The 25,410-nt window shown below is 46.3% G+C and overlaps 1 protein-coding gene across 39 annotated transcripts in view; it reads left to right on the plus strand.

The window, feature by feature from the left end:
• LOC1275761 (CUGBP Elav-like family member 4) overlaps window positions 1–25,410 on the plus strand; it is a 320,099-nt gene that overhangs the window by 188,482 nt on the left and 106,207 nt on the right. For all 39 annotated transcript variants that reach the window (XM_061648898.1, XM_061648900.1, XM_061648908.1 and 36 more), the window contains one exon: window positions 1,073–1,121. In XM_061648898.1, coding sequence (XP_061504882.1) covers window positions 1,073–1,121 — 49 coding nt within the window. The remainder of the gene's footprint in view (window positions 1–1,072; window positions 1,122–25,410) is intronic.

Consider the following 25,410-nt stretch of genomic DNA (forward strand, 5'->3'; position numbering starts at 1 on the left):
AGGTTTGCATTCATATTAGAAATATTTAGTTGTAAATGATAACCTTACTGTTATATTATTCTGAAGATATACAAATTTTCGATCATTCAACATATTTTATTACGATATATTTGACTCGGTTTGGGATAATTATTAAAAACTCTTGTTTAAATTATTTAGACCCCGTATAAGTTAGGTAATATGGATGATTTTGCAAAATTATTCGTACATCATGACAATTTTCCCAGCCAGTTTTGTATGAAATACCGAAAGCTTTATACCGTAACACCTAGCGTTGGTGGAAACCCCCCAGAAACCTTTTATCATTTTCGTTAAACAACCACCCACATGCAGTGCTTCGAGTTGTTCGCGATCGCAACCGAATAACATTGATACGGAATCTCAGCCTGCCGTGAGGCGTGCCTGGCTGGTGCGCCTTTCTTTTGAGTGCCGTGAGTTTTGAGGGCTTCTTTGTTGCGGTGGAGGGAAATTTAATTCCCCAATTTCAAACGCCTCAACACGCTGCCGTTTACAGCAAACCGAGTGGCTTTTGCTTTCTCATTTCCACGTCTTGCTTGCTGTTGTGCGAAGAAAATCGCTTTCATTCCCGGGTTTGCCACACACACACACACACTAAACAAATAGATGGGTGCGGGCGAGAAGGGCACTCCGTTGAGGGGTTTCCACCGTGGAGGCTGGAATTGAATATAAATTAAAAACCAGAATACATTAAAATTTCCTTTTACAACCAAAGCCACACCCGCACCGCTCCACCGCTGTGTGAAGGGAAACGCTTTTCCATTCCAAATCACTCCTTGGCAGCAATCGCTGGCTAGAAGCATGTACCAGGGAGGCTAAATGTCTTGTTCGCACATTGGAATTTCCATGCCGAGCGTGTTGTGTAGGCGATGGTTGAAAGCAGTAGCAGCAGCAGTGGCCTGCCTAAATTATGCCTTTACAATTTTATTGCGTTCATTCGATAACATCCCCGTGACCGAGTCGGCGCGCGTGGTCGTAAAGCATAATGCGAACGATATAATGAAAATCAGATCTAACATTCTTCTTTTTCTTCCTCTTGCTCTCTTCCCAACAGATGAACCGTGCTATTCAAGTCAAGCCAGCGGATAGCGAGAACCGCGGTGGTAAGTTACGATTTGCTCGTTTTGCTTGGTTTACGTGGATCTTTCCTCCTGAAAATTACCACTATTTGCTGTCTTTTTCATTACGTTTTGGATTGTTTTTATGTTGAGTTACATTTCCCCCACACCCCCCTCGCCAACATCGACTTGCTACATTGAAGCACCAGTTTAGCATTTAAATTTCTTTGCCAGCGAGAAGTTTACCAAGTGGTGAAAAGAATTAAAGTCCAACCGACACAGTTTCTCTCCATTCACGTTCGCAACGCACAGAAATCATCACAGCACTTCATCCGCTAAGTTTCATCTAACTTTTGTCAATATTTTGGTACTGGGTAAAATAAATCTGCCACTGGTGCAGCGTGAGTAAATTTCCCATTGCATTGAAAAATCACCATCGTTCATCGCGACTGCCAAATGCCTGTTGGATGAAAATGATGTTCTCTTTGTTTTATGTCGGGTTTTTGGGGAAGCGCATTCTTTCCTACTCTGTCGCTGGCTGTACTGCGGACGCCAGCTGAGAACCCATTTGAAAAGAGCTAAAATAATCATAAATTCACGCCAAAATTCAATCGCGAAAAACGGTGCCATTTATCTTGCTTTTCCTCGGTCCCCGCCACCACCACCGGTACACCAAAAGGCCATAGTGGTGGGCAATCATTCAAGATAGCATCGCGAACGCGCGAACGCGTCGATGTGCTGCTTTGTTGGCACACAATTCACTCTGATTCACGACGATTGGTTTGATTTAAAAGTGGCCAGATTGGGAGGGCTGATACGAGATGAATGAATATATATGTATAAAATTGTTGAAATCAAATGGTTGCTATTTCACACGCCCTCAAACCACACGCCAGCCACCAATTTATCCAGCCAGCCTATCGTAAACAGTTATCTGAAACGACGCTTTTGAAGATCAAATACATCCTTGCTTTGTGAGTCCGATACTGTGCCATCTGTAAAGGAAGGAAACTCTTATTGCACTGTTTAAAGTCATCCTGAACAGGTCCATTAGGGCTGCTCTCCTGCCAAACGTAGTACCAATCTGGGCGCACGGCAGCGTTACATACTTTAATATCATGCTAATGAAATAATTTCCAGCAATATAAATTACCTAATGTTACTCGTTTCACCAAAACCGAAAGATAAAATGGGTCCGCCCAGGCCGCAATCAAAAGCGTTCGTGTTTTGCAACGTTCACTTCGTAAGCGCCCGGACAGGACAGCAGCGTAGGAAGGAACCATTACGCTTTGTACGGTTTCGTCGAGGGCGTTGTTTCTGGATGCTGCTGCAAAGCAAACAAAATATGTCTTTTGATATTTAATAATAATAACCTTGGCAACACTGTACATCTCCCACCAGCAGCGTTGCTATAGCTTTATGAAGGGTCCCTCGTTGCTTGTACTACTGCACGCACCCAGGGTAAAGTGGGTACCGAGGCATTGTGGCAGTTCTGGTTGATGTGTTGTAATAGGGCTTTGAAACAGTTTTTGGCCCACGCACACACATACACACACGCTTTCCGTGTCTTACACGGGAAGAACCATTCGACCTCTGGGTGACGCGTCTTGGGGGTTGCGTAGGACGAGCGATGAAGTGCAAAGTCTCCATGGTCCATGTCTACGAACCGACAACACCCCAACAAATGACAAAACTTGCTCCATCAGCTTTATGTGTTACGTTATTAAAATTTATGTACACCGAGCACAAACAGCAAATGATCTTTTTTTCTCTCCCTCTCTTTGCCGTGCTCGTTTCCTCCGCCCGCCACGGTCAGTGAACTGCAGCAACAAATGCCCAAATTTAAGGTTGAAACGGAAGAATCTTGCGCATGGCATACACAGGCCCGGCGACGAAGATTTCATTAGCGGCAACAACTAGGCATCTGGCAGAGTGCAGAAAATGGACCGCGAGAGAGGAGAGGCGAGGCTGTGGGTACGGAGCAAAAGTCAGAGGGCGAGTTATGAGAATGCTAATAAATCTCCATAAACATTACCGTCCCCGCACAGTTTTGTGTCGCCATCTCAGAGCCACACAAGAACACGGAAAAGGCACCGGAACTACCTTTTCCCCTCCTGGGTCCGGCTCTGCGGCCTGTAAAAGACTTAATAGCAAATTGCTGTGATACACTTTGCGAGCCTTTTCCTCCCCTGCTACCCGTGGGGTGGGTTTTGGTCGGTTATCGTCACCTTCCGCATTCTTTGCGTGGCACCGGGTGCTCCCTACCCCGCGTGTCTCGGGGAAAGCAATTTTCATTTGATAAATGGCGTTGCATGGCGACAAATGTGTATGTTTACGATTAAAAAATTGTAAAGCAAACATCATCACCACAGCAGTAGTCCGATGAGGTGTAACGATATGCGGGGGCAGGAAGAGGCGTAAACTAATCAAACAAATGAAACGGTCTAGCTGGCGGGACTGCGGTAGACGAGGTTTAGCAAGAAAAAAAAAGGACTGTAATAAGCTACAGTTACTGATGCCTTTGTTAACATTTTCCTGCTTATGTTCAGTCTCGCTCCTATAGTGTCTTTCACATTTTATGCCTGATGCGTATTATTTGTTACTCACCCAGCTCCTTTCCGATTCGAACTCCTCCATACGAGGCAAGATTTATGATAAGACAAACCCTGCTGCTCGATTAAACCGTTGCCCGAAAATTAGTTCCCCAAACAACACGCCGTCCGTAGCGTTCGGCTACGCTTCAATCTTCGTCATTCCTGTTACCTGTTACTGGCAGGGCGACATGTGTGCAATGTTTCAGTAATTGCCTTAATCCTTTCCCATGTTTTACAATCCATCCTTTTCCCCGCGGCTCCGGACAACTTTCGCCTCTCCTCTTTTCTTTCTGTGACGTAAAAACTAGCCCGATAGATTCCACTCCCCTGAACGCCCGTCAACGGGTTAGACAAGCTCATCCACGTAGAACACGTAGAACACGTCCCGTACGGTGTCGGGCACCGAAAAGGGCTGTCAGCAAGAAGGTTTGATAATTTGATCAAATTAAAATCGAAACCTTTACTGCCGCTCTCCCGGGATCGTCCCCGGAACTTCGATCGAGGCCTGGGGTGTGAGTATTTCACCATTTTCTTGCTCGAGCCGGTCGGGTTCCTCGGGTTCGGGGCTGAGTGAGACGCGCCACTTGCTCGGATGATGGTTTGTGGTGTGCGATTATGGAGGATTTGGTGGATGAGTGACAGGTCTATCGTAGCTGAGGCTGAGAATCACCACCATCACCTGCCACACCGCACTGTCGAACGTAAAAGTTTTGCTAAAGACGGGTCTGCGATCCAGTGAACCGGGCCACCCATGTCCGCATGTTCTCTATGCCCTCTCCCCGATACGTGGGCGTAGCAAACTTAGCGAAGCAATTTTCCATTAGGAAAATTACATTGTCATTAGCAGGTGTTTCTCTGCCAGACCAGCTGACACACACTCACTGCTGAATGGGGTGTGAGTTTGTGTTCCAAACCCGAACCGAACCGAACCGAACCAGGCCCAAGATGCCGGCGCCGGTAAATGTAATTTTAAGACGCTTGCTGAGCTTGCTTTCTCACAACCACACTAGGCAACGGGATAAGAGATGGGCAAAAAAACACACCACGGCAAACGACCCAACGCCACTGTAGCATCAAATGCCTCCATTCAGACGTGCCAAATAGGGTTTGTGTGAGTAAATTAAATTCTTACACTTTAAACAGCGCATCAAAACAGTAATTACACACAACGTGCTAGAGCTGCCAGAGACAAAATGGTACGAGCACGAAACGCGAGAAAAACGTGCAGATATTTATAGTGGGAAAATAATGAAATTTAGGTCCTTCCAAACCGGTGTACAGCGGTGTACAGCAGATAACACAAAGGATGGGTATATGAGTAAGCTGCTCGTAATTTAGTTGCTGCATCGATAACGCTCCCAAAACAACGTCCTATAATCGCTTCAGGTGTACACCGGCTATAAACGAGAGTGAATAAAAGTAAAGCATAGAGAGTCCAGCCCAGTCTGTAATAACTGTGGCCAGTTTAGCGGACGGTAAAAAGCATCAATTTCAACGTCGAACAATTTGTAAAACAAAAAAAACAACTCCATGAACGATAGCAAAAATCTATGGAATGCAACGAACGGGGAATTCATATATCATCCCTTTTTATCCCTCTAGGGAGAGGAAATGAACGGTAAAATTTCAACACATTAGTCGACTGATTGCTCCCATTAGGGAGGAGGCAGCCATGCGCACTGCTCACACGGCCCCGCTCGCCCGTTCGGTCGGTTTCAATTCATAGAAAAGTTCTGAATATTTCATTGGGAATGTCAGTCATTTCCCTCGATGGTGAGCGCGTGCTATGTGCAAACCACACCGCACAGCGCGACCGCGTCCGGCAAACCAAACGATAGGACGGTTGCATTTGCCGGTGGTTTATTGTGGTACTGCTGGCAGCAGCAACAGTTTGAAGATCCATGCACGCAACTTTATTGCACGCGTGCAGTAGCATGTGCACGCGCTCCATGCATTGAGGCACAGGTGATGGCACTTTTATAGCTTGATTCTCCGTTTCGCTGCTGTGCGCTTTTGATGAATTGAATGGTTGCGCTCCGGTGCATGCTTAAGGACCTGGCGGCCTGACTCGAAATGGGAAAACCTGACAGTTTTTTTTTTGCACTGAGAGTAAACGGCACGTAACGTTCGCAATTAATGTTGCCGTGGTTTGTGCGTCCATTTGTGGCGATTCTAGATGAAGTGCTGTACCGGCAATCGTTTACATCTTATGATTCACACTTTTGATAATTATTCCTCCTGCCAGCAGATGAGATGTGCGGGGCGCAAACACACCATAAAAATTATCATCTTACCATGTTTCACGTGCCATACCATACCCAGAGCCGAGGTGAAGCCGTTAAATCAAACCCCTCTCACCAGCACACACCACCAAAAGGGACGGTGTCACCAAATGTTTGCTCAATTATCGCACCGAAGAAGCAAATTGGTCCATAAAATTCCCAACCGTAGTCCCGTGGATGCACACAGCGACACCGATACTAACAAGCAACTGACAAACTGGACCAACTGCTTGGGGAATGGCAGAATGGAGATAGCACGACAAAAAGCCGCACTTCCAATCCAGTACCTAATTTAAAAAGTTTTCATCCCAACAGCCAGCTTTGTTCCTGTTTGGTCTGTTACCGCTTTGGTCGTGCCGTTTTCCCCGCAATTTGGGGGTGTATTATTGTACGGGGTTCAAGTCATTACTGTTTTCCGGATGTGACCAACGAAATAATCTTTTTCGGTGTTTCTTTTTTGTATTGCTCTTTGTTTTTTTTTCAGAGAAATGCTTTTACAATCGCTTCTTGCTTCGGGCACTATTTATTCTCGATCCTATTTTCTTCCCCGTGGCTGGGTAAATATCCAGTAAAAGAGAGGGACAAAACACACTAACATCAGGAGCACCTTAACACTGTGCAGGAATGCTGTACAGAAGACAATACACCACTACGGGTGTGCAGAAGAGGAATAGGAAAAACAAAACCCCGATACCCTCCGCCCTCCCCTGGCATAAGATAACGAGCGTTTGTCACTGGGCAAGGAGAGGGAGATTGAAACGATCACTCCAACCACGGCAACCACGAGAGGTCAGCTCGTAGAGAACGACAACGGCGACGATGACGACGAAAATGGGGCCAAGATACACCATTAATTCAAATTATCTCATTTACAACGGAACTCGGTTATATCACTAATTTTTTCCACTTGTGTGTGTGTGTGGTGCTTGCTGTGTCCGCTTTCCCTTTGCATGGTTTGGTCCTTCGTTCCTCTTCGCCGAGTCATCTGTACGCTCATTTTCCTAAGCTAAAGTTCAGCGAGTTTCTCGTGTGTCTATCCGTCCTTCTTGCCCTGCGACGATTTCACCTTTATCGACAAATGCTCGTTCACCAAACACCTCCCCGTCTATTGCTATTGCCTGCTTCCCACTCCCACTCCTATCTGATGGTATGCAAATTACCGTACCACATTGTATCTGCGCCAGTGTATGGTCACGGATTTGCTTGTGCCAAGGGTGTGCCGCGGTAGAGGAGTGGAGTATGGAGTGGAACAAAAGCAACACCTACCAAACACCCACCCGGGTGCGGGTCCAGGGGACAAGCGAATGAATGTCTTTCTTTATGCCTATTACACACGGGGCGTCGTCGGGGTGCCGGGACGGACGGGAGTAAAAAAAAGGCTAGGCTCGACTTTTTTACTGCCCCAACTACTCCTACTAGTCGAAGCGCCACGAGGCATTTTTTATGAAGCGTAAAGGTTACATTAAACAATAGGCTTTTCCAAGGCCGTTTGTATACGTGTGTTCGTGTTTGCTGGATGTTGCTGCAAGCAAGTTGGTCCAAGAGATGACCCTTTGTTGAGGAGGTCGACGGGACGGGCGTTCGGAATGGGGCAGCGTTCGGGATGGAACCGTGTACTTTCTTGGTTAGCCGGAAAGGGCGGGTTTGCTTTTTTTTTTGCTTTATTTTTCGAGTCCTCATCCCACCAACTCCCTTTTTTGAACCTTTCTAATGAATGGTGAATGGTTGTGCAAAAAAAAAGGCAAACCGGCGTCAAGCGATCAAATAAATGGAAAGGACACACACAAAGCCCACGAGCGAGTGCACGGGGGTGACCGTTTAGACAAACACTAAGCGATATTGCGCTCGTGCCGCAGTGAATATCAACTAGCCGGACTCAGTTTCGAAACAATCATAAAAGTAGATAGCATGTGTAGGTCGAGGGAAGGGGAATGCAAAATGGCCAATTGGCAAAGGATGGGCGGTGGCCGGTTCAGCTCCAGACTGTCGAGTTTTTAAATGTATCGATCTCGGATGCAGCCAACGCTCGGACGCGCAACGGCGAAATGACGAAATGGTCAGCTTTTTTTTCGCACTTTCTCGTTCCCGGCATGTGCTCTTGGCCGGTCCTGGAATACATTAACATTTATGGTTGTTACTACCTGGGCAAAACTTTCTTTATGGCTCGTTCCAGGGGCACAAAAGCAAAAGCCGGAACCGATCTGTGACGTAATGGAAAATGGTCTTGTTTTCTGACATAAAACACATTTTACTCGACAAGGGGCAGCTTTCATCGCACTTCTTTGTTACATTTTGATAGAGAAAAAAGTCGCTGTGCAAGTTGGCCGCTAAAATAATGTACATCTGGCATTAACGGCTGAAAATGATAGCTTGAAACTTTCATTCCATCAACAACTCCACACTGATCGACATTGACCACAATCAATCCACTCACTGAAAGCCGAGCACGATGTAAATTATTCTTGTTTCAGCACCAACTCATACACCCCATGTGTATCCTTTTCAAACAAACCTAAAACCACCGTCCATTAGACAGATTGCTCAATTACGGCCTACACACCGGGTCTCTTGATGGGGTGAAGAACAGTGCCTGCCGCAGCCATTTGCTGCCCCGCCAGCTGGGCAAAGGGATGGCTCGGATATCTGATTTGTAATTCATAAAATTTATATCAGCTACAGTTTGCCAGTTTGCTGCCAGGCTGCTGCACCTCCGTTGTCGCAGCTCCCGTACACTCCGTTCCGTTTGCTGCATAATGCAAACACCGTTTGGCCAACAGCTCATAAACTCACGTACAACACGTACCCATCAAACAAGGGCTCGTCGGTGGCTGTTGTCAGTGGGCGTTGTTTTTTTTTTTTTTCTACACTCCACATAATTTCACAACACAACCACTTTTGTAAAGAGGTGTACTGTAAGTATTACAACCCCAAACGCCACCACCGCCTTTGCAAAGGTAAGGGGAATCACGAAGTGCCATCCGTCGGAATGCGTGGAATTGATGATTATTTTTATGTACTTTTTATGTTATTTAATTTGTACACACATTCATCACAATCAATTGAAGACTTCTCCCACGTGCCAGCCGTGGAGCTGGGATTTCGCGACTTGAGCGGCCGTTGCGTTGCGGATGGATTGCTTTTCGAACGTCGGAACGTCAATGGGACAGGCGGGGAGGTGATCCTGTTGTGTGCGTAATTTTCCCCTTGCCGATTTACATTTGCGCCGAAAGGAGGCACGTGTTTGGTTTGGGCTGTGTGTTTCCTTTATTTATCCCTCGCTCCCTCTGCACCGCAGACCTTTACACCGCCGGTGGTGGATTGGATTGCGTGTTTTTCGTGTGCTTCGGGTGTATTCACACGAGTTTGATTACATCATTCATCTTCATTTAACGTAACGAACGCAGCGTGAGTGCGCCGCAAGGGAATTCATTGCGTTTTTGTTGGGCAGAAGCAGCAGCAGCAGCAGCAACAACAACAGCAAAAAAGATACGCAAACGCAAGTGGAAAGAATAAAACGTGATTTTGTTCGTGAGCCATGCTGGTTGTTTTTCACTTTTTTTGCCTCTTCGCTTTTGGCTCCTTCGCCACCCACGCCACTCTGGGTGGTGATGGAAATGGTGGGTATTTGAGGCAGAAACCATGTCTAAAAGCAACACACATCCTTCCTGTTGCCAGGCGTTTCCACGCCGTGCTGGTGAAGCGTGCCGTTGGATTATAAAACAGCGTGTGCAGACGCCGCTCCACACATTCGTTTACCCAAACACATGTGAACGTGTACAATATCGTACAATTTTATGTGTCTCATTTGGGTGTAACATTTGAGCTTAGCCATCCGTCTGGTCTGGAAGAGAAAGAGAACGAAAAAGAAACCACCCACAGGAAGAACAATAAGCCACACTTGCCCACAACAGCCGTGTAACGCCGTGACACGGTGGATTAAGGCTACTGCAAACTGGGGCTTCTTAAACCAGGCAGGCGTTACACAGCGCATAGGAGTTGCAACGGAGGGTGGATTTTGGTTGTCGGTCGGACAAAAATCGATGCCACCTTCACGCTAATCCATTAATCGATTTTTTTCCTTCGTTAGTATGTGTGCAAGTATGTTTTCGCTTCCCCTTAACGCGTACCAAACGCGTTCGGATGCAATGAAATGTGAAACGTACAGCCCCTTTGGACAGTTTGCTGTAGCATCGTACACATTTGCCGCCTTGATGTGGCTCGGAGGTTAAGTTTGTTGAACCTGTCGCCCGGCGCAGCTCTGGTCGACTGCTGCCGTTGAAGGTGCTCGACCTCTGTGTCCTCGTATGGGTGTCGACATAATTTTGCCAAACATATGTTCCGACACGTGATTACATTACATTAAAGCTGTCCCGGTGCCTTGGGACGGGTCGTCTATGTGACGGAGGGGAAAAGGCACGGGGAACTACAATTACAGATAATCACAAACATTATTGTCGCCAGGAGAAACCAGGCAAGCCGCTCACCCCGCTGCAAGAAACTCATTCCCGCGTGTGCTGGAACTGATTTTACTTAACGGCGAGTTCGAGACACATGCTCATTCGACGTTTTCTTAAGGGTAAAGCATACGTTGAAGGGCGTTTTTATCTTACGCTCCAGTGGGAAAAAAGAATCCCTACTGGGAAGATGTTGCCATCTGGAAGCAGCAGAACTCGTTTTTGTGATTTTCAATTTCAATTTGCATGTCTAAGCTGCCAGCACCTAATGTGGTGTGGTGAAAGAGGCACAAAATCACAACATTTTTAGCAGCTGCACTGTGGAAGAAAACCGCGCCTCTAGATCTTGCTTGTTTCCGTGGTGCGCTGAAATAGATGGGAAGCTTTCAGGAAGCTATTGGAGCAAGGGAGTAGCTTATGACATATTCGCTGGTGTGAAATCCATTTCTAGTGCCGCTGTTTATTTATACATTTTATGCGACCAAAATCCAAAACCATCATATGTGTGACAGCAACGGCGCGGGAAAACATGTACCTGAACGCGTTGCCAAATTCAGTCCCGAAAGGTTGCTCCACTTCTGCTTGCGAGTGGAATACGATTTAAGTCATGTGTTTGTGTTTGTGTGTGTGTATGTGTTTGTGTGATACCTTACCTGTTCAAGCAAAAGAAATCCACCCCAAAATAGTTGGAGGAATTGGCAATCCCGTGTCCCTTTTCGAAGGATTTTACTCGATCTCGTTTTCCGGCGTTGGGAGGTGTTTGGTTTCGCCCCTAAGTAAACCCTTCGTTCTCAACACGTGGCCAGGCTTTCGTACGCTCCCCGTCTGTGGAGTTGGATGGTAAACCCGTGGCAGCTAGCGAAAAGCAACCTTTTACTTTCACCTGCCACCAGTGTCGGTTGCTGTGGCTGAACTGGGCGGGAAGAATGTTCCAATCCTGCCACCGCTATCATCGTACCCCTTGCAAGGACATGACAAAGCGAGACTAGCTCACCGTTTGCCGTCGACGCGCAAAGGCGTCAATAATGTGAGAAAAACGAAGCGCAAGCAGGCGTGTGGGAGTTTTTAGGATGAATAATTTATGAAAATAAATAATTTGCTATCAATTTATACTGATGAGGGTCGTGAAAGTTTTATGAACCTCTTTCACATTAGTGCTGCAGCCGGTATGCTTTCCCCAAGTGCTCCAGTGAGCAAATGGATGGTTGAAGCCGATTCGGTTTTGGATTTGTGGCATTTGGTTTTCAGCATTTCTGCTTCATTGATTGGACAGTGTATGCTGTATTGGTTCGGTTGATGGGGATAAAAATGGAGTCTGCGAGCGGTCTGCACTCGCAAGCCAACCAAATGTAAAACACTTTCTCGGTTCAGCATGAAAACTTTTTTAATTTTATTTTAAGTTTGCCAAACCGAAGCCCGACGTCGGTGACAGATGTGCCTGTTTGTGTTGAGTATGAATATTTATACAAAATTCATATTGATTCAACCATTCATCAAATTGCATTGATGAGCGCCACTTCCTTTTTCATTAAGAACAGTTTCAAATTCTTCAAAGTCTTGATTTTTCTTTCTTTCTGTCATATCCTTTTGGATTTGGATTGATCGACAGGAAATCCTGTGAATGAAGCAAGAAAAGTCCCCGGAAATGAGACAAACTCCAGCCCAACAACAAAAAAAAAAAAAATGAAGAAAACACACACACAGCACAAAAAGGCCAATGGAAAAACATCTTTGCCATTATCGTAACAGTGTGCGGAAAGCCACCGCATTCACCAACGCGGTTCCCCAACGCGTTGCTGTCCCATTGTAAAACAAAATAACATTTATTGTCAATACTGTGGCTCCCGAACGCACGCTTTCTTTGTTCTACGAATTTTGTTTCGCCCTTTCGATTCTTTTTCCCCGCGCCCACTCCGGGGTTGCTAGGGTTTTGCTCCAGTGGGATGACAGTTTTTTTGTCTCCCTCCTTTCCCCTTCTGTACGGTTGGTCGCTATTCGCCGGTCCAAAAACGGGAAGCCCGGCGTACCTTTTTATTCCATCCCAATCAACTTCTGCTTGTTTCACTTCAAAAGGAAAATGAGTACCCCTAAATCTTTTCTCCATCAAATTAGGATAGCGACCAGCGAGGATGCAGGCGGAAGGGATCGATACGGGAAAAGAGGATGCTGGTGTGACAGCGGCAGGACGGGCGGCGTACGGTTTTTGTCCTTAAGCGTCCAAAAACCCGCCGCCGCACCGAACGTTTCCGTGTCTCCGGCTAGATTCGGGAGGTGCGGAACCATCCGGATCCCTTCCCGGTGGGAAAGGAGGGTTTGTGCCGAACATGAAACGCTTCCACCAGTGTTGGTGGATTTTATTTTTCCTCCCAGTTGCTTTATTCTTCTTTTTCCATCCTGTCACTTTGATTTTGCTTCGGTTGTAGTCGTTATTTGAATTGATTTTATTATCTGCCTGGAAGGAAGACTCACCAACACACGTCGGTAGGGTAGATGTTTTGCCCGACGTAGGCGGAAGAAGGATTCATGGGCTTGTCAAGGTGATGAGGAAAAAATCGATACCAAACCAAACGAGTTTAGAGCCAAATCCAGTGCCAAATACCCTAAGCAAATGATTGAATCTTGCCCGGGTTCGAACTAAGTGGAGAGTGGCATAGGGGAGACGATCCCTGAGAAGGGATCGAACTGGAGCGTAAAAGGATCTCGGCGACTCATGTCAGTGTCCTACTTTAAAGCAGAAGACAGCGATGGCCCTGGAATCGGTTGACAAAATGAGCCAGGCAATATTCGTATTATCTTCTTCGCATCGAGCAAACCGTTTCCCACCCCGGGAGGTGCAAAGTATGGTGTGTATGATTGAAAAAAGAAAAACGAACATCCCTCCAGCAAACCGGAGACGTGTGTGGGAGCTATGTTCTCACCACAAAAGACATTTTATCCTCAGTGCGCGTTGGGGCGATGATTTTGCTTCACTCTTCCCTTTGGTCGCTACGACCGTTTACGATTGATTTTCACCATCGAATTGAGGGTAAAAAATGTCAAACGTGTGTTCAATCTTTCACACACAGACACACACACACACATAGAAGCCCAAACGCGTGTGCGAACGTCTGTTGTGGCCATAAATTTTGTGGCCAGCAAACAAACAACGTCATCGTTGGAAGGTTGACGATGTGTCTCTATCTGGCGATGGCTGACGGCTGTATGCTTGTGGAACCATTCTATCGTAAACATCGTCTTCTTTCGGGTATCATCGCTGGGTTATGAGGCAAGATTTCCACTTTTGTTGATGTCATCGAATAAATATTAGGTGACGAGACCAGAAGATGACACAATATTACATCGGATTGGTTTGCAATGCGTGGTGCGCGGCGAAGGCAGGTATTCCGTGCTGGAAGTTACCGGGTTGGATGATGAAGGCCATAAAAAATGTCCTTGACAGGTTGGCACAGCTTTAAGGACTTAAAGTTTCTCCCCAAAGAGCGATGAAGGGAATACATGGGTTTGATATCTCATTTCTAGCATGATGTTACTCATCTTTTGTCACCTATTTTTATATGGAATAAGTTTTAGTTAAAGTAGAGTGGAAGTCCTCAGATGATATTTCATTTCATGGAGTAGCTTTATTCAATATCTTTTAGCATGGGAAAGCTACCACTGTACATTATATCTGTTTGCTTTTCAATCATGCCCACGATAAGACCCATATGTGAACGCTCCACAAAAGAGATTCTTTCGTCTTATCGCGCTAAAACCCTCATGTCTTCAATTTAACCGTTCGATGGCCGTAAATCAATAGAACATGCTTGCAGCTCAAAGTATTTGTTTGACATCTTTAGCTGTCATCCTGCCAAGCTTTAATTTCAATTAAAGCTCATCCCACTCACTTCCCCTGACTGTCCCGTGCATCGTGCAACGTGGAGCCATATGGTTTACCGTATGGTTCTGTGGTGAAGTCAATATAACGATGCACGAGTACGACAGGATGACGGAGCAAGAAACGTTGCTCCAGCAGACGAACCCGAAAGCCACACCATCAGAATTCCGGTACAGAGGAAAAAGCCCTCTGCCCACTTCTCCTTTTTCCCCACGAAACGATTACCCCGAGCATCGTTTCGGTCGGGTCGGTTCTAACGAACTTAAGTTCTCAACCGGAAGTAACGTCTTCGGCAAAGGGCTGTGGTGCATACGCTCTCGGGCAAGCAACGGCAAAGCCGTAAGCACACGTACAGACCACGTGAGAAGGGTGCATGTGTGTAAAGATGGTACACATGCATCATCAAAACATGAGCGTATGGCATTGTCGTGTAGCAAATGGCAAGCGTATTAAAATTAAAGGGAAGGGAGATCTAATATATCAAATGTCTAAGACGTAGACTGGGTCGCACACGGTCACATGCAATGTGATGAGAACATGCAGCATCTTACATTGTTGTGCACTGCGAACCAGGCGAACGAACGAAGGAAACGATGCGATACGATCTGTGCGAACCGGATTTACGAGCATCAGTCACCCGTCCCGTGCGCTTGGCAGACAAACGACGACAAAAGATGATGACGGCGAGTGAATTTTGAGCTTTCCAAGCGAATCCGTTGGTTTGTATGTGAGCGGTTGCATCGCTGATTGGCAACCAATTTTCCCGCTTATGCAGAATGGCAGAATGCTTGCAGACACCTCGAGGTACGGGACAGGACGCCCTCGGACGCCGCTGCAAAATACAGCGATGCAGTCCAAGCGATAAATCCTTCCAAAGGACAACGTCTTCATCGTTCACGGTTACACCTTCCGTCCCCAGGGCTGTCAAGATTTGTGCGGTGGCTAGGGTGTTAAACTTGTGCCTGATGAAATTCGCGAACGGCTTCCGCGAGCGCTTGACAGCGATTGGAGTTGCTAACTGCAACAAATTAAGCCATTTGTAAACGGTTGTTTCTTCGTCCATTTTGACAACGTTGGTTCCGTATCGTTACGTTGATTGATTGTTCAGCGGAAAGATGTGCTGCAAGTCATCAATTTAGAAGGAGTTTTAATTCACCCGATCCTTTGAAACCCGGTACAAAAATGTTTTGTAATGTTAGAAATGCTACAATGTACCGTAAGCAAGATCTTATAGAATTTTCCATAGCGAACGTTGTAACATGCAAACACTGTAAACTCCTTGAAAGAGCATTCAAAGAATTTTACTTATATTTATTTTGTTCGTAGAACAAAATAACTATTTACGTTACGGGTGTGCTTTTCATTTCGTCAAAATATCTCAGGTGCAGCTCAAAACTGGTACTGCCAAAACTAACGAACCTGGAGAGAAATTGCATTCTCATCACTTGCTTCCCACCGCCCAATGAAAACAACTCCTAGAACGGCGATGGCGAACCAGACACAAACCATAATATATCCAATTCGCTTCCTCGCCATGCCCAACGTCGTTCGGCCAAGGTGCAAACCAAACGCCTTCATAGGACGGGTGCAATTTTTTCTTTGTCTGCCACTGTCGGAGTAACTGTCAAGCTATCGCGTCTCGTCGAGTCTGGCGGGCTTTTTCCGTCACGATTATATGCTATTTTTTCATTATTTCTACTTTTTTCCTGTGTTCTGGGCAGGCAGTCTGCCAGGAGATTCTGGAGCCTCCGTAGCTTGATCGATGGATTGCACTTGAAGAATGAAAAGTAGTTTTTGCTTCCGTTTGCCACTTCCGTACTCCCGTGTACACCCTTACCACAGAGGGCATTGGCTCTCGGGGGTTTTGGGGGAAACACCAGCAAGCTTGAAAACGAGGCAATTGCCCTCGGGGATTTAACCTCCGAGACGCCCATCTGCTTCCGGGCGTTACTGGGATGGTTGGTTGGCAAACCACCAAGAACCATCCAAATGGCTCGCGCAGGGAAGGATCGCGCCGGAACCGAAACGGGGGTCGAGGGTGTTGGATGAAATGTCAAAACATTTCACACGACAGCCCGATGACGATGCACCCGAGATGTGGCCCTGCAAGACTGCAAGCACCAGACCAGGGATGCGAAGGCGAAGGTGCAGCGGCAAAGGGCTTGCGACATCGTAAACTAGAGGAAAATGGGGCTGGAGAGCATTTTATGATGAATTGCATTTGGACGACAATAACAACTTCCTCGGTTATTCAACGGTGCCTCGATGCGGTCGGTGGTCTGGTCGTTCGTCTGTTCCGTTCGTTTCCTTTCGCCACCTTCAATTTATGTCTGCATTTCGTCACAGTTTCGGAACGGCACTGCCGCTGGACTGATGTCTTGTTTGAAACTGTGGCACCTTCATTTCACGCCCCTTCAAGAGTTCCGACTACGCAGAAATAGTTACCCATAAATTAATGATATGTGTCCAGTGCAGTACACTTTGTCTGTAGAGGACAATAACAAATGGCATGGGTTTGAGGACTGGGCTGTTGGTTCGGACAAATCACGAATCAGTTCCGGGGAATTGCAATTAGCAAATATGTTTTCGGCTTCAAAGCAGATCCTTTCTTAAGAATCGGCCAACGATTGCAATCACACTTTAATTTAATGAGATATTTTCTATGATTTTCGTGTGATTAGAGCATAAAGAAAAGCTTATTCATTATGCAAAGTAGCTGAACCTCGGTAGCATATCTTGGAATTTATCGTCCCTTCTTGTTAAGGTGTGAGCTGATTTTAAATAAATTATTTGATTTTGACACGATTAAGTACACACATACACACGCACATATCATCCACCTCACAAACTCAATAGCGTATGGGATTCAAATTCTCTTTCAATTCCATACTACACGGAAGTTACACGTGTATCGTTTGAATGAAAGCCTGCTTCGGGACCGGGATGTTCGTCCCATTTCGCTCCGACATTGATTAACCGACCAGCCTCAGCATCTTGCCATTCGACCGTTCCGTTACGGGTGAATCCATCCATCCATTCTATTTATACACCCACCCCGGGAAGGTTCTTTTTTAAGCTTCGTGTTCACATGATACGCTTAGATAAGGTTGGTTAGTACCAAAAATATACGTAATTTAAATATGCGATCAAATATCTTTCAACCCACTTTGATGTATTCCTAAAGGCTAAATAACCTTCGGTCTAATCTTGTTGGCGCTGCCGCTTGCTGCACTTGGAGCTCTTTACTTTCTTTGTCTTGCTTTTCTTTTCGTTTTTTGGTTGCGGGCTTATTGAATTGAAGGAGTTTTTGGCCTTCCTTTTCAGCCGATTACAGCCCGCGATCTGTCCTGGGTTATTTAACTCACAGATTTGCGCCCTGTTGTATTACCTAGCCGCCTCACAAGACGAACAATTTGCGTTCCTGTTCGCTAACTCAGCGCTAGCCTAGCGATGCGTTGACACTAAGTTTCAACGCTCGCTTCGAAATTTTCCATTCTATTCAACCTTCTTGGTTGGGACGTTTGAATCCTAGCTACAGGCAAAGAGGGTGGGACACTGGGGAGTGTTTTTTTGTGCGGGCACATCCCAGTAGAAAAACTTTCCCTTCACTTTTATCTAACGAAGTTACAGGCCTGCAAAGTGTCGACTGATGGGAGGGAAATTGAATCAACTGGCGGGTTGGTATTGAGGGATGGCACAAAACCAAGGCAGCAGGAAGAAAGCAAACGAAAAAGAAATGGGGCAACTTCAATCCCACCACCGTCACACAACAAAGCACACCCGCTTTCCCCCAAAAACAGTACGCGAGATGAGTATAAACAAGAAGGTTAAAGGATTCGGCAGAAGAGCAAGTACAAGAATCCATTCCCGGGAGCTTGACGTGGGCACGAACCGTCAAATGGCATCAATATACACGACACCCAAGCCATGACGATCCACCCGCGTCATCACTTCCTGCTTCCATCGGTGGTGCGAATGCAAAACACCCCAGGAAGACACTGGCTGGCAAATCGAAAGTTCCATACAATTACGTTTAAAATTCAATCTACGCATCGAGCTGGCTTTTGGTTGCGCATTTTTTTTGTTTTCTTTTGTTTTTCTTTCGTCGTGCTACACCTGACACACGCAACGTGCGAATCCTGAGGCCATAGCTTTTCACTTCGATAAACAGGAAACTAGTCCTAGGTGACGATGGGGTGCACCACACCGACGCTGGAGATTGATCCTGTTTTTCTTCGGTGTTTTTTGTGTTGCCTCCTAGCTTACAGCTCGCCAGGAGGGAAAAGAAAGTGAATCAACGATTGGCACACGCACAAGCACGCACGCTCTTTTCATTTCAGCGTCCACGGCTGAAACAGATTTATCCGCTTTCGTGCGGTTCGGCTAGGTTCCATTTTTCCAGTCCGTTTGCTGGAAAATGCCTTCTGACGTCCTTCAGCTTCTCCTGCCATCGTTCTATTTTTCGACCGGTTTTCGATAAACAGGAAATGCTGGGATTTTCAGCCCAAAGTGTTTCACTTTTTGGGACGTGGCCACGGTCTGCGGCCCGGGCACACGGTGCGTGGCTCAGAAACGTAGTCGAAATCACGAACTGGAGAAAGAAAAAGATTATTTATGGTCCTTTAGAAAATCGAGGAAGATGCCACGGATCGATTGATTTATTTCGGGTTTCACTTCGGTCGAAATTTTGGGGAGAATGGGCCGGTTCGTGTAGAACGCACTGTTGCTGCTGTTACTGACACATATCCACAGCGGTTGGCCATACCTTTGGAGAGATTTTTTTACTGCGTGTTCTCGTTGGATTGGGGGTGCATTGTGGAGTTTTTTTGCACTTCCTGTAGTGTATTACTCCCAAACAACCCGGTTCAACTTGGGTCAAAAACGTGCGAAAAGAAATATACGACCGGGTGGAAAAAGTAAATTTCTACTTCTGGCTTCCTTCCCTTAAGCCAGGCCTCCCATGTTGGAATAAACCCCTCTATCCAGGTTTAGTTTTCGGCTGTGGGAGGCTTTCCTTGAAAAGTTGAGTGAAAATAGATGTTCACCCTTCAGTCGTGCCTCTACCGGACCGAAGGGTTGGGAAAAATATTACATAATTTGAAATTCGATACACATAACGCCAGCTACACGACTTCACCCATTCTCTGCTATCTTCCCGCTTTTTAGCTCACAGCATACACACGCAGATTCCGACCATGTCCAGAGGCATCGTATCGGACGCAAGAATTATTAGTCTAATGAGCACGTTTCCGGCACGTGACCAAACGTGAGTCCGTCGTTCGATTCCCCGTGTCGGCCGGCACGGACCGTGTCCAGTGTACCAGCTTTACTGGGGCATTCGGTAAAAAGGGGTGTTTTGTGCTGACGATGTGCTGGCCACGCACTCATAACACATTTCCTTACTTTCTAGACCTTTTGCTCACGTCTCACGAAGAAAGAAAAGGAATCATTTGTGCGTGTACATTCCAATGGAAACGATGTTGGAGGCAAGCTAACAAATAGCTCCCAATGGTGTTGATAATGTTGACGAAGGTACGGATCACTGTTGCGGGTGAAATAGGTCAGAAAGTGCTTTTTTCACGGTTCCCTGTTCTTTTTCCAGAATTTTCCGCCAGTTTGCCCTTTTCTAAACCTGCAAAGCATGTATTCTGGATGTTTTCAATTTAAGAAACAATTTTCTAGCTGTATATCTCTTGGCAATAATAATGCTAGAATTGAACATTGAAATTCTCATTATGGCTCCAAGTAATACGTTGCGCAAGGCATAAAAATATTATCTCCGAGATACCACTTCACCGAATCATCGAGTGCTCTTGAGATTGCTACATGTTCTTGGCAGACCGCACACTTGCATACACTACACAGCACACTTGCCGATCGAGCACTTTAACGAGCCTCCAAATGATGGCTGCGCCTATCCTTTGAGTACATCAATGCAACTCATACCATCGTCACCGCCCAGTCGAAAGGCACCCGAGGCCCTTGTCGAAACCAATCGCTCAGCGTCGGCTGTGCCGGTTGTGCTGAACATCAGTTGTCGCCTCGGGAGCTACAATCCCTACGTCAAACAGGGAGCGTTGCGGCAGTCTCTAAACCATTAAGCAAATCACACTTCCCGAAACCACAGCCCCCTCGACGATGGCGTACGCCGTGGTTGCGCCGAGATGCAACTAAAATGTTAATTACTGCAATCTCAACCAAATACGCCACAGAGCACAAGATGTTCACTGTTCACCGGTGGCTTAAGGGGGTAAAACCCACCTCCGCACACGTTGACGATGACGCAACACCAGCAGTGTGGCAAGCAGCTTGCAATTTATTAATCGACTCCAAAGCTATAATTTATGTTCCGTTCGTATGATTAATTACGGCCCCAAACAGCATCAACGGCAACGGTACCGCCACCGGCGCCAGAGCGTATTCTACAATCCTGTCGCGTAGCTCAGTCGTCAGACCGCATCATCCTGTTGGTTGGTTGGTTGTCTTCTTGGTCGTACGAGGGACAAACCTCAGACAGAAATCACTCTTCACAATGCAGTACCGATCCGACGGCAATGCCACTGCGAGTGTGTACGCGAGTGCTTAAGTGCCCCCTCCTGCCGCTCAAAAAGACTCTACTCAGTGAGGCAGCCTTCGAGCGTTTCGTTCGACCGTTCTTCTTTGTCCGTTCCGGGCGAGCGAGACAAATCGCTCGTAATTACGGCAGCTTAGTTAGTGAGACTTTGTACGCCAGCAGTACCTGCTTTGATCCTTGTCGAAGTTGCTGCTCGGCTACGGTCCGCGTCCAACTGGTATGGCTGGATTGGAAGAATGCAAAAAAGTGCGCTTAAAACGTACAACTAACAAAGGACGTCAAGTTGTAAGGGATAAACATACGCATATAGTACACCAGCAAGGACAGCTTACAGTTGGCCTATCATTTGTGGACCGAAGATCAAAAAACGAGCGATGCTACAGAAGGGGAACAACACAAAAATCAGGGAAAAACTTCACCATACATCCTAACACGTTCGACACATAACGGTCCGAAACGGGACGGACAGCGCGATCACGTTGCCACAACAACAATCGATACACTGTGTCCCAAAGGGGTTTTATGGGTTGGGACGAAGCCGCTGGCGATGATCCATCCGTACGGCTGTAATGAATCACGCGCCTTGCACTAGCTTGTTTGAATGTGGAAGGCCTCTATTTTCAAAGATTGAACCGTTTTCGAGTTGCACTGTAAGCGAAGGGAGGACGAGTTTTTTGCTCACCAGCCTGTTGCCTGCACGTTATGCGATGCGCAAGGAAGCAAACGGGAACGTGTGTCGTGTGCGTTTTAAAATCAAACACTTCCACGCAAATACATCAAACACTGTAATCGATACATGGATGCAAAAAGTTTGGCTCGAAATCAATAAAAGCTATCGACAGTGACATGATTTAAATTGAAATTCCCCGTGCAGCTCTTTCGGATGAAATTGAAGCATTGATTTCATCTGGATCGTTTTACGGACTCTTGGAACAATGTGTGTCTGTGCTTAGATATTGAGCATCGAGATACTGAGTGATCTTGTGGAACGTTTGAACGTTTCCACAAACAAAATCATGTAATGTTTATAAATCTATCCTCAGCGCTAGCTTTAATATTAAGATACTAATTCACTCAAATGCCTCACATATTACCAAACCAAAGATGTCTCTCGACCCTATTTAGGTCAAATTGCCGCTACAACTTGTTGCCAGAATTTTCTTAGGCATGACATTAAACGCGTAATTAGATTTACTAGGTCATTGACTATCGGGGTCATCCTAGGAATGTCTGTTAGTGCCTAACGAAACTCCCTAGCTCGACAAATTTAATGCGCCTGCGTCTTGCTTTACAGTAAAAAAACAGAACCACAACGAACTCACCCAACCTCGAGTCGTCTGGAAAAGAATTTGGATCAGTTCCTCATACCACGCCGTACAGCCATCAGCCAGTTCAAGCTGTCATGATGGTACGGCGAAGAATTTACTCTCACGTCTAATGAGATACAGAAAATTGATTTTTCCACCCGGTACACAACGGCGTAAGCTCGGCAATGTGTCGCTAACGATTACGACCCTGGACTGGCCCATTTGAAGAACGCCTCCGACCGGACGACCGGATAAGCGAGCCAATGGAAGCAAATCCCATTACACACATTTACACGCTCGTTCAGGTTCACCCCCGAAGGCAGACAGTCTAATTTCTGGTCGTCTCCTTTCGCCGGGATTTGCAAGGATTTTGTGCCAGCAACCTGGCACTTGCACTGACAGCGACCGAAGTGATGAATCTATACTACGCCCGATAGGCTCACCACGGTATAACGCATACAGCGCAGCATCGCAGCAGTGCCCCCACTGCGACCATTTCGGTGGAATGATAGTAGTAAATCTAATTAACTAAATAATTATCGCAAATTGCCAAACTCAATTACCAGACGCAGTCGCCAGGGCTGTAGTGCTGGCCGGTCAACGACTGCGATACAAAGCGATAAGAGCAGTTCGCGCAGAGCAGTGAAATCCGACTGCAAACTTTGTCGTTGTCCCGGGTTTTCCCCAAGTAAAGATTGGGTGCCGGGAACATTCCTGTTACCAATATCCCGAACTCGAGCGGTTACCATTTTTCACTTAATATGTATGAATAAATGAAAAGCGAACCACTCTGTTTCGAATCAGTGCTCGCTCGATGTCGCATACGTACACCCGGGGCACCCGGGTACCCAATTTTCGACCACTTGAGGGACGGCCTTTCAGTTCGGTGACACCCGCAGAAATTTCCCCGGACGGCGGACCGTCTCCCACCCGTCCCGAAAGATGGTCGAAGGTTTGTGTGAGTGTGTGGTGAGGGATGAAAATGAAATCGTTTTACCGCCATCTCGTTTTGCAACCGGTGGTGGTTGGTTCGGCACTGGAACTGGTTTATGACAGCAAAACAGTATGGCGTGAGGCGTTTTTCCTCTGTCCCGCCTTGCCTGCGCCACCTTTTTCCAACGGTGTAGAAATAGCGGACATGAATGTGGCTGAGATTTCTCCGGCTTGGAGTGGGACCGCCCCTCAATCCAGCTCTACCACTGACTGGGCATGGGTTGGGTGAGTTCGTTTTGTCCGGTTGACCTTCCGACATGTCGACATCGTTCCTGCTGGCCCCCGTAAGCTTTCTCGCCACTCGGTAACGGTATTTATAATTTATGAAGAGGAAAATGTTTCCTTCGTCTGCAACTGATGTAACGCCATAAAGACTGCTGTACACTGCGGCTCCGGTCCTCCTATTTACACGTTCCATTTGCCGGTGCCCCATTCACACATGGGACGGATTTTCCCTTATCCACACACACTCAGAGGCAGAATAGCATTCAACTGTTTCCATTTTTTTTATACGTTCCGCCTTTCTTTGACCACATTCTCCCTCTTTCTCTACCTCTCTCTCTCTATTTTTCTGCAAATGGAAGCTTTGTAAATAGTGATGGTGAGACGACGATGTCTCCCGTTTTGCTAGAAGCAGGTGGTCGTTTTGCTTTAGATCCTTCGCTTACCCATTTTACGCTTTGCCCTTTCCCTGAACCCTCGAACCTTTTTTGGCAGCAACAGCACCAGCAGCAGCAGCAACAGACGGAATTTTAAAGTGCCTTTCCGCTTTATTTGATCAAGCAATTTTTCTTACCGGCGAATGGTTTTTCGATTGTTCCGTAGCCAGGCAGAATTTATTGTCGGTTCAAAGGAGGTAAGCGACGAAAGAAAGATGATGTCCCTGCACGGGAAAAGTGGACCCGTTAGCCTATTGTGGTGTTTTGTAATGGCGGAAAAATGCTCATTAATTTTGGAGGCTAAAACGGTTAGTGAATTTAAAATCCGAGGCATTTTTACGGCCTAAAACCCACTTATCATTGTTAAAAATTCTGTGACTGCCGCTCTAGAGACGTTTTTGTTATGGAGATTTAAGCTGACATCGTTTAGAGAAAGATATATATTTCACCAGGTACGATAAGTTTACCTACTTTATCGAGCATGAAATTCAAAACCACCAAGATTTGGATGATCAAAGTCTACGACTTAATCAACCGTAAGTCCTTACCACTCAGTCATCTCACTATGATCACACACAAAGAATACACATACGCATTCACACAACCTTTCCGGTTCAAGTAAACTTCGACCAAAGCTGCGTAACTTTAACAATCATTCCGATCAATTCAACAACAGCTCAAATGCCAACACTCCGCATTATGATGGAGAATGGATTATTCTGGCACTTTGTTTAATGCTCATGCACGAGCTGTGGCCATTCGTAATAGAGCAATTATTTCATCTTCCCTCACTGGACCCTTTCGCATGCATCCGGATGCAACCGGGCACCAACTAGAGTGGAAACTTGTCGGATTCATGTAGCACGATAGCTCCGTATGTTTGCACATGTGCACACTCCGACCAACACTCACCCAGATCAGTGTGCATTATTCAAATTTCATGCGATGGCAATCTCCCACTTTACCGCTTCGAAACGCATCTACCCACCCACCGGGATGAGTTTTGCACTGGACGCACGGGTAAGCTAAGAAGATATGGCAAAGCACAGGGTAGTGGAAGGATGTGGATTTGTTCCATAGCCGGGCTGAAGTTATACAAGGACCCTCACTGCTCTCGCTCGGCCGAGCTCTGTTTTGCATGGGTGTGAAGCAAAAAATAAAACAGCAAATGACGATAATGAAATTGTGCATAATGATATTAAAATGTAATAATCATTCTCTTTTAAAATTTCATCGCCGTTTAATGCATTTTTAATTAACTTTATTTTGCGTTTAGCTCTGTGACTCAGCTGCTAACGGCTTTTAGGTTAACACACGCACACACACACACACACACACATACATATCTCTATTGGGAGGTAATAAAGCTGGGTGGGACTTGTAGGTTAGTTTAGTTTTACCCGCTCTCGATAAAACGGACGCAGCGTGAAGTCTGTACGGCGCCAGTATTTTACGGCTCGAGCGATTAGTGTTCCGCACCGTTGGCAATGAGATGATTTTTCATAGTTTTCTCCGTCATTGAATTAAAGCTTGATTGGATTGAAGCTATGTGTGCCATTTTGTTTCAGCACACACGCACCCAGGACACACACTACAG

The sequence above is a fragment of the Anopheles gambiae genome, chromosome 2 (genome assembly GCF_943734735.2).
Source record: "Anopheles gambiae chromosome 2, idAnoGambNW_F1_1, whole genome shotgun sequence".
In the NCBI taxonomy this organism is placed as follows: domain Eukaryota; kingdom Metazoa; phylum Arthropoda; class Insecta; order Diptera; family Culicidae; genus Anopheles; species Anopheles gambiae.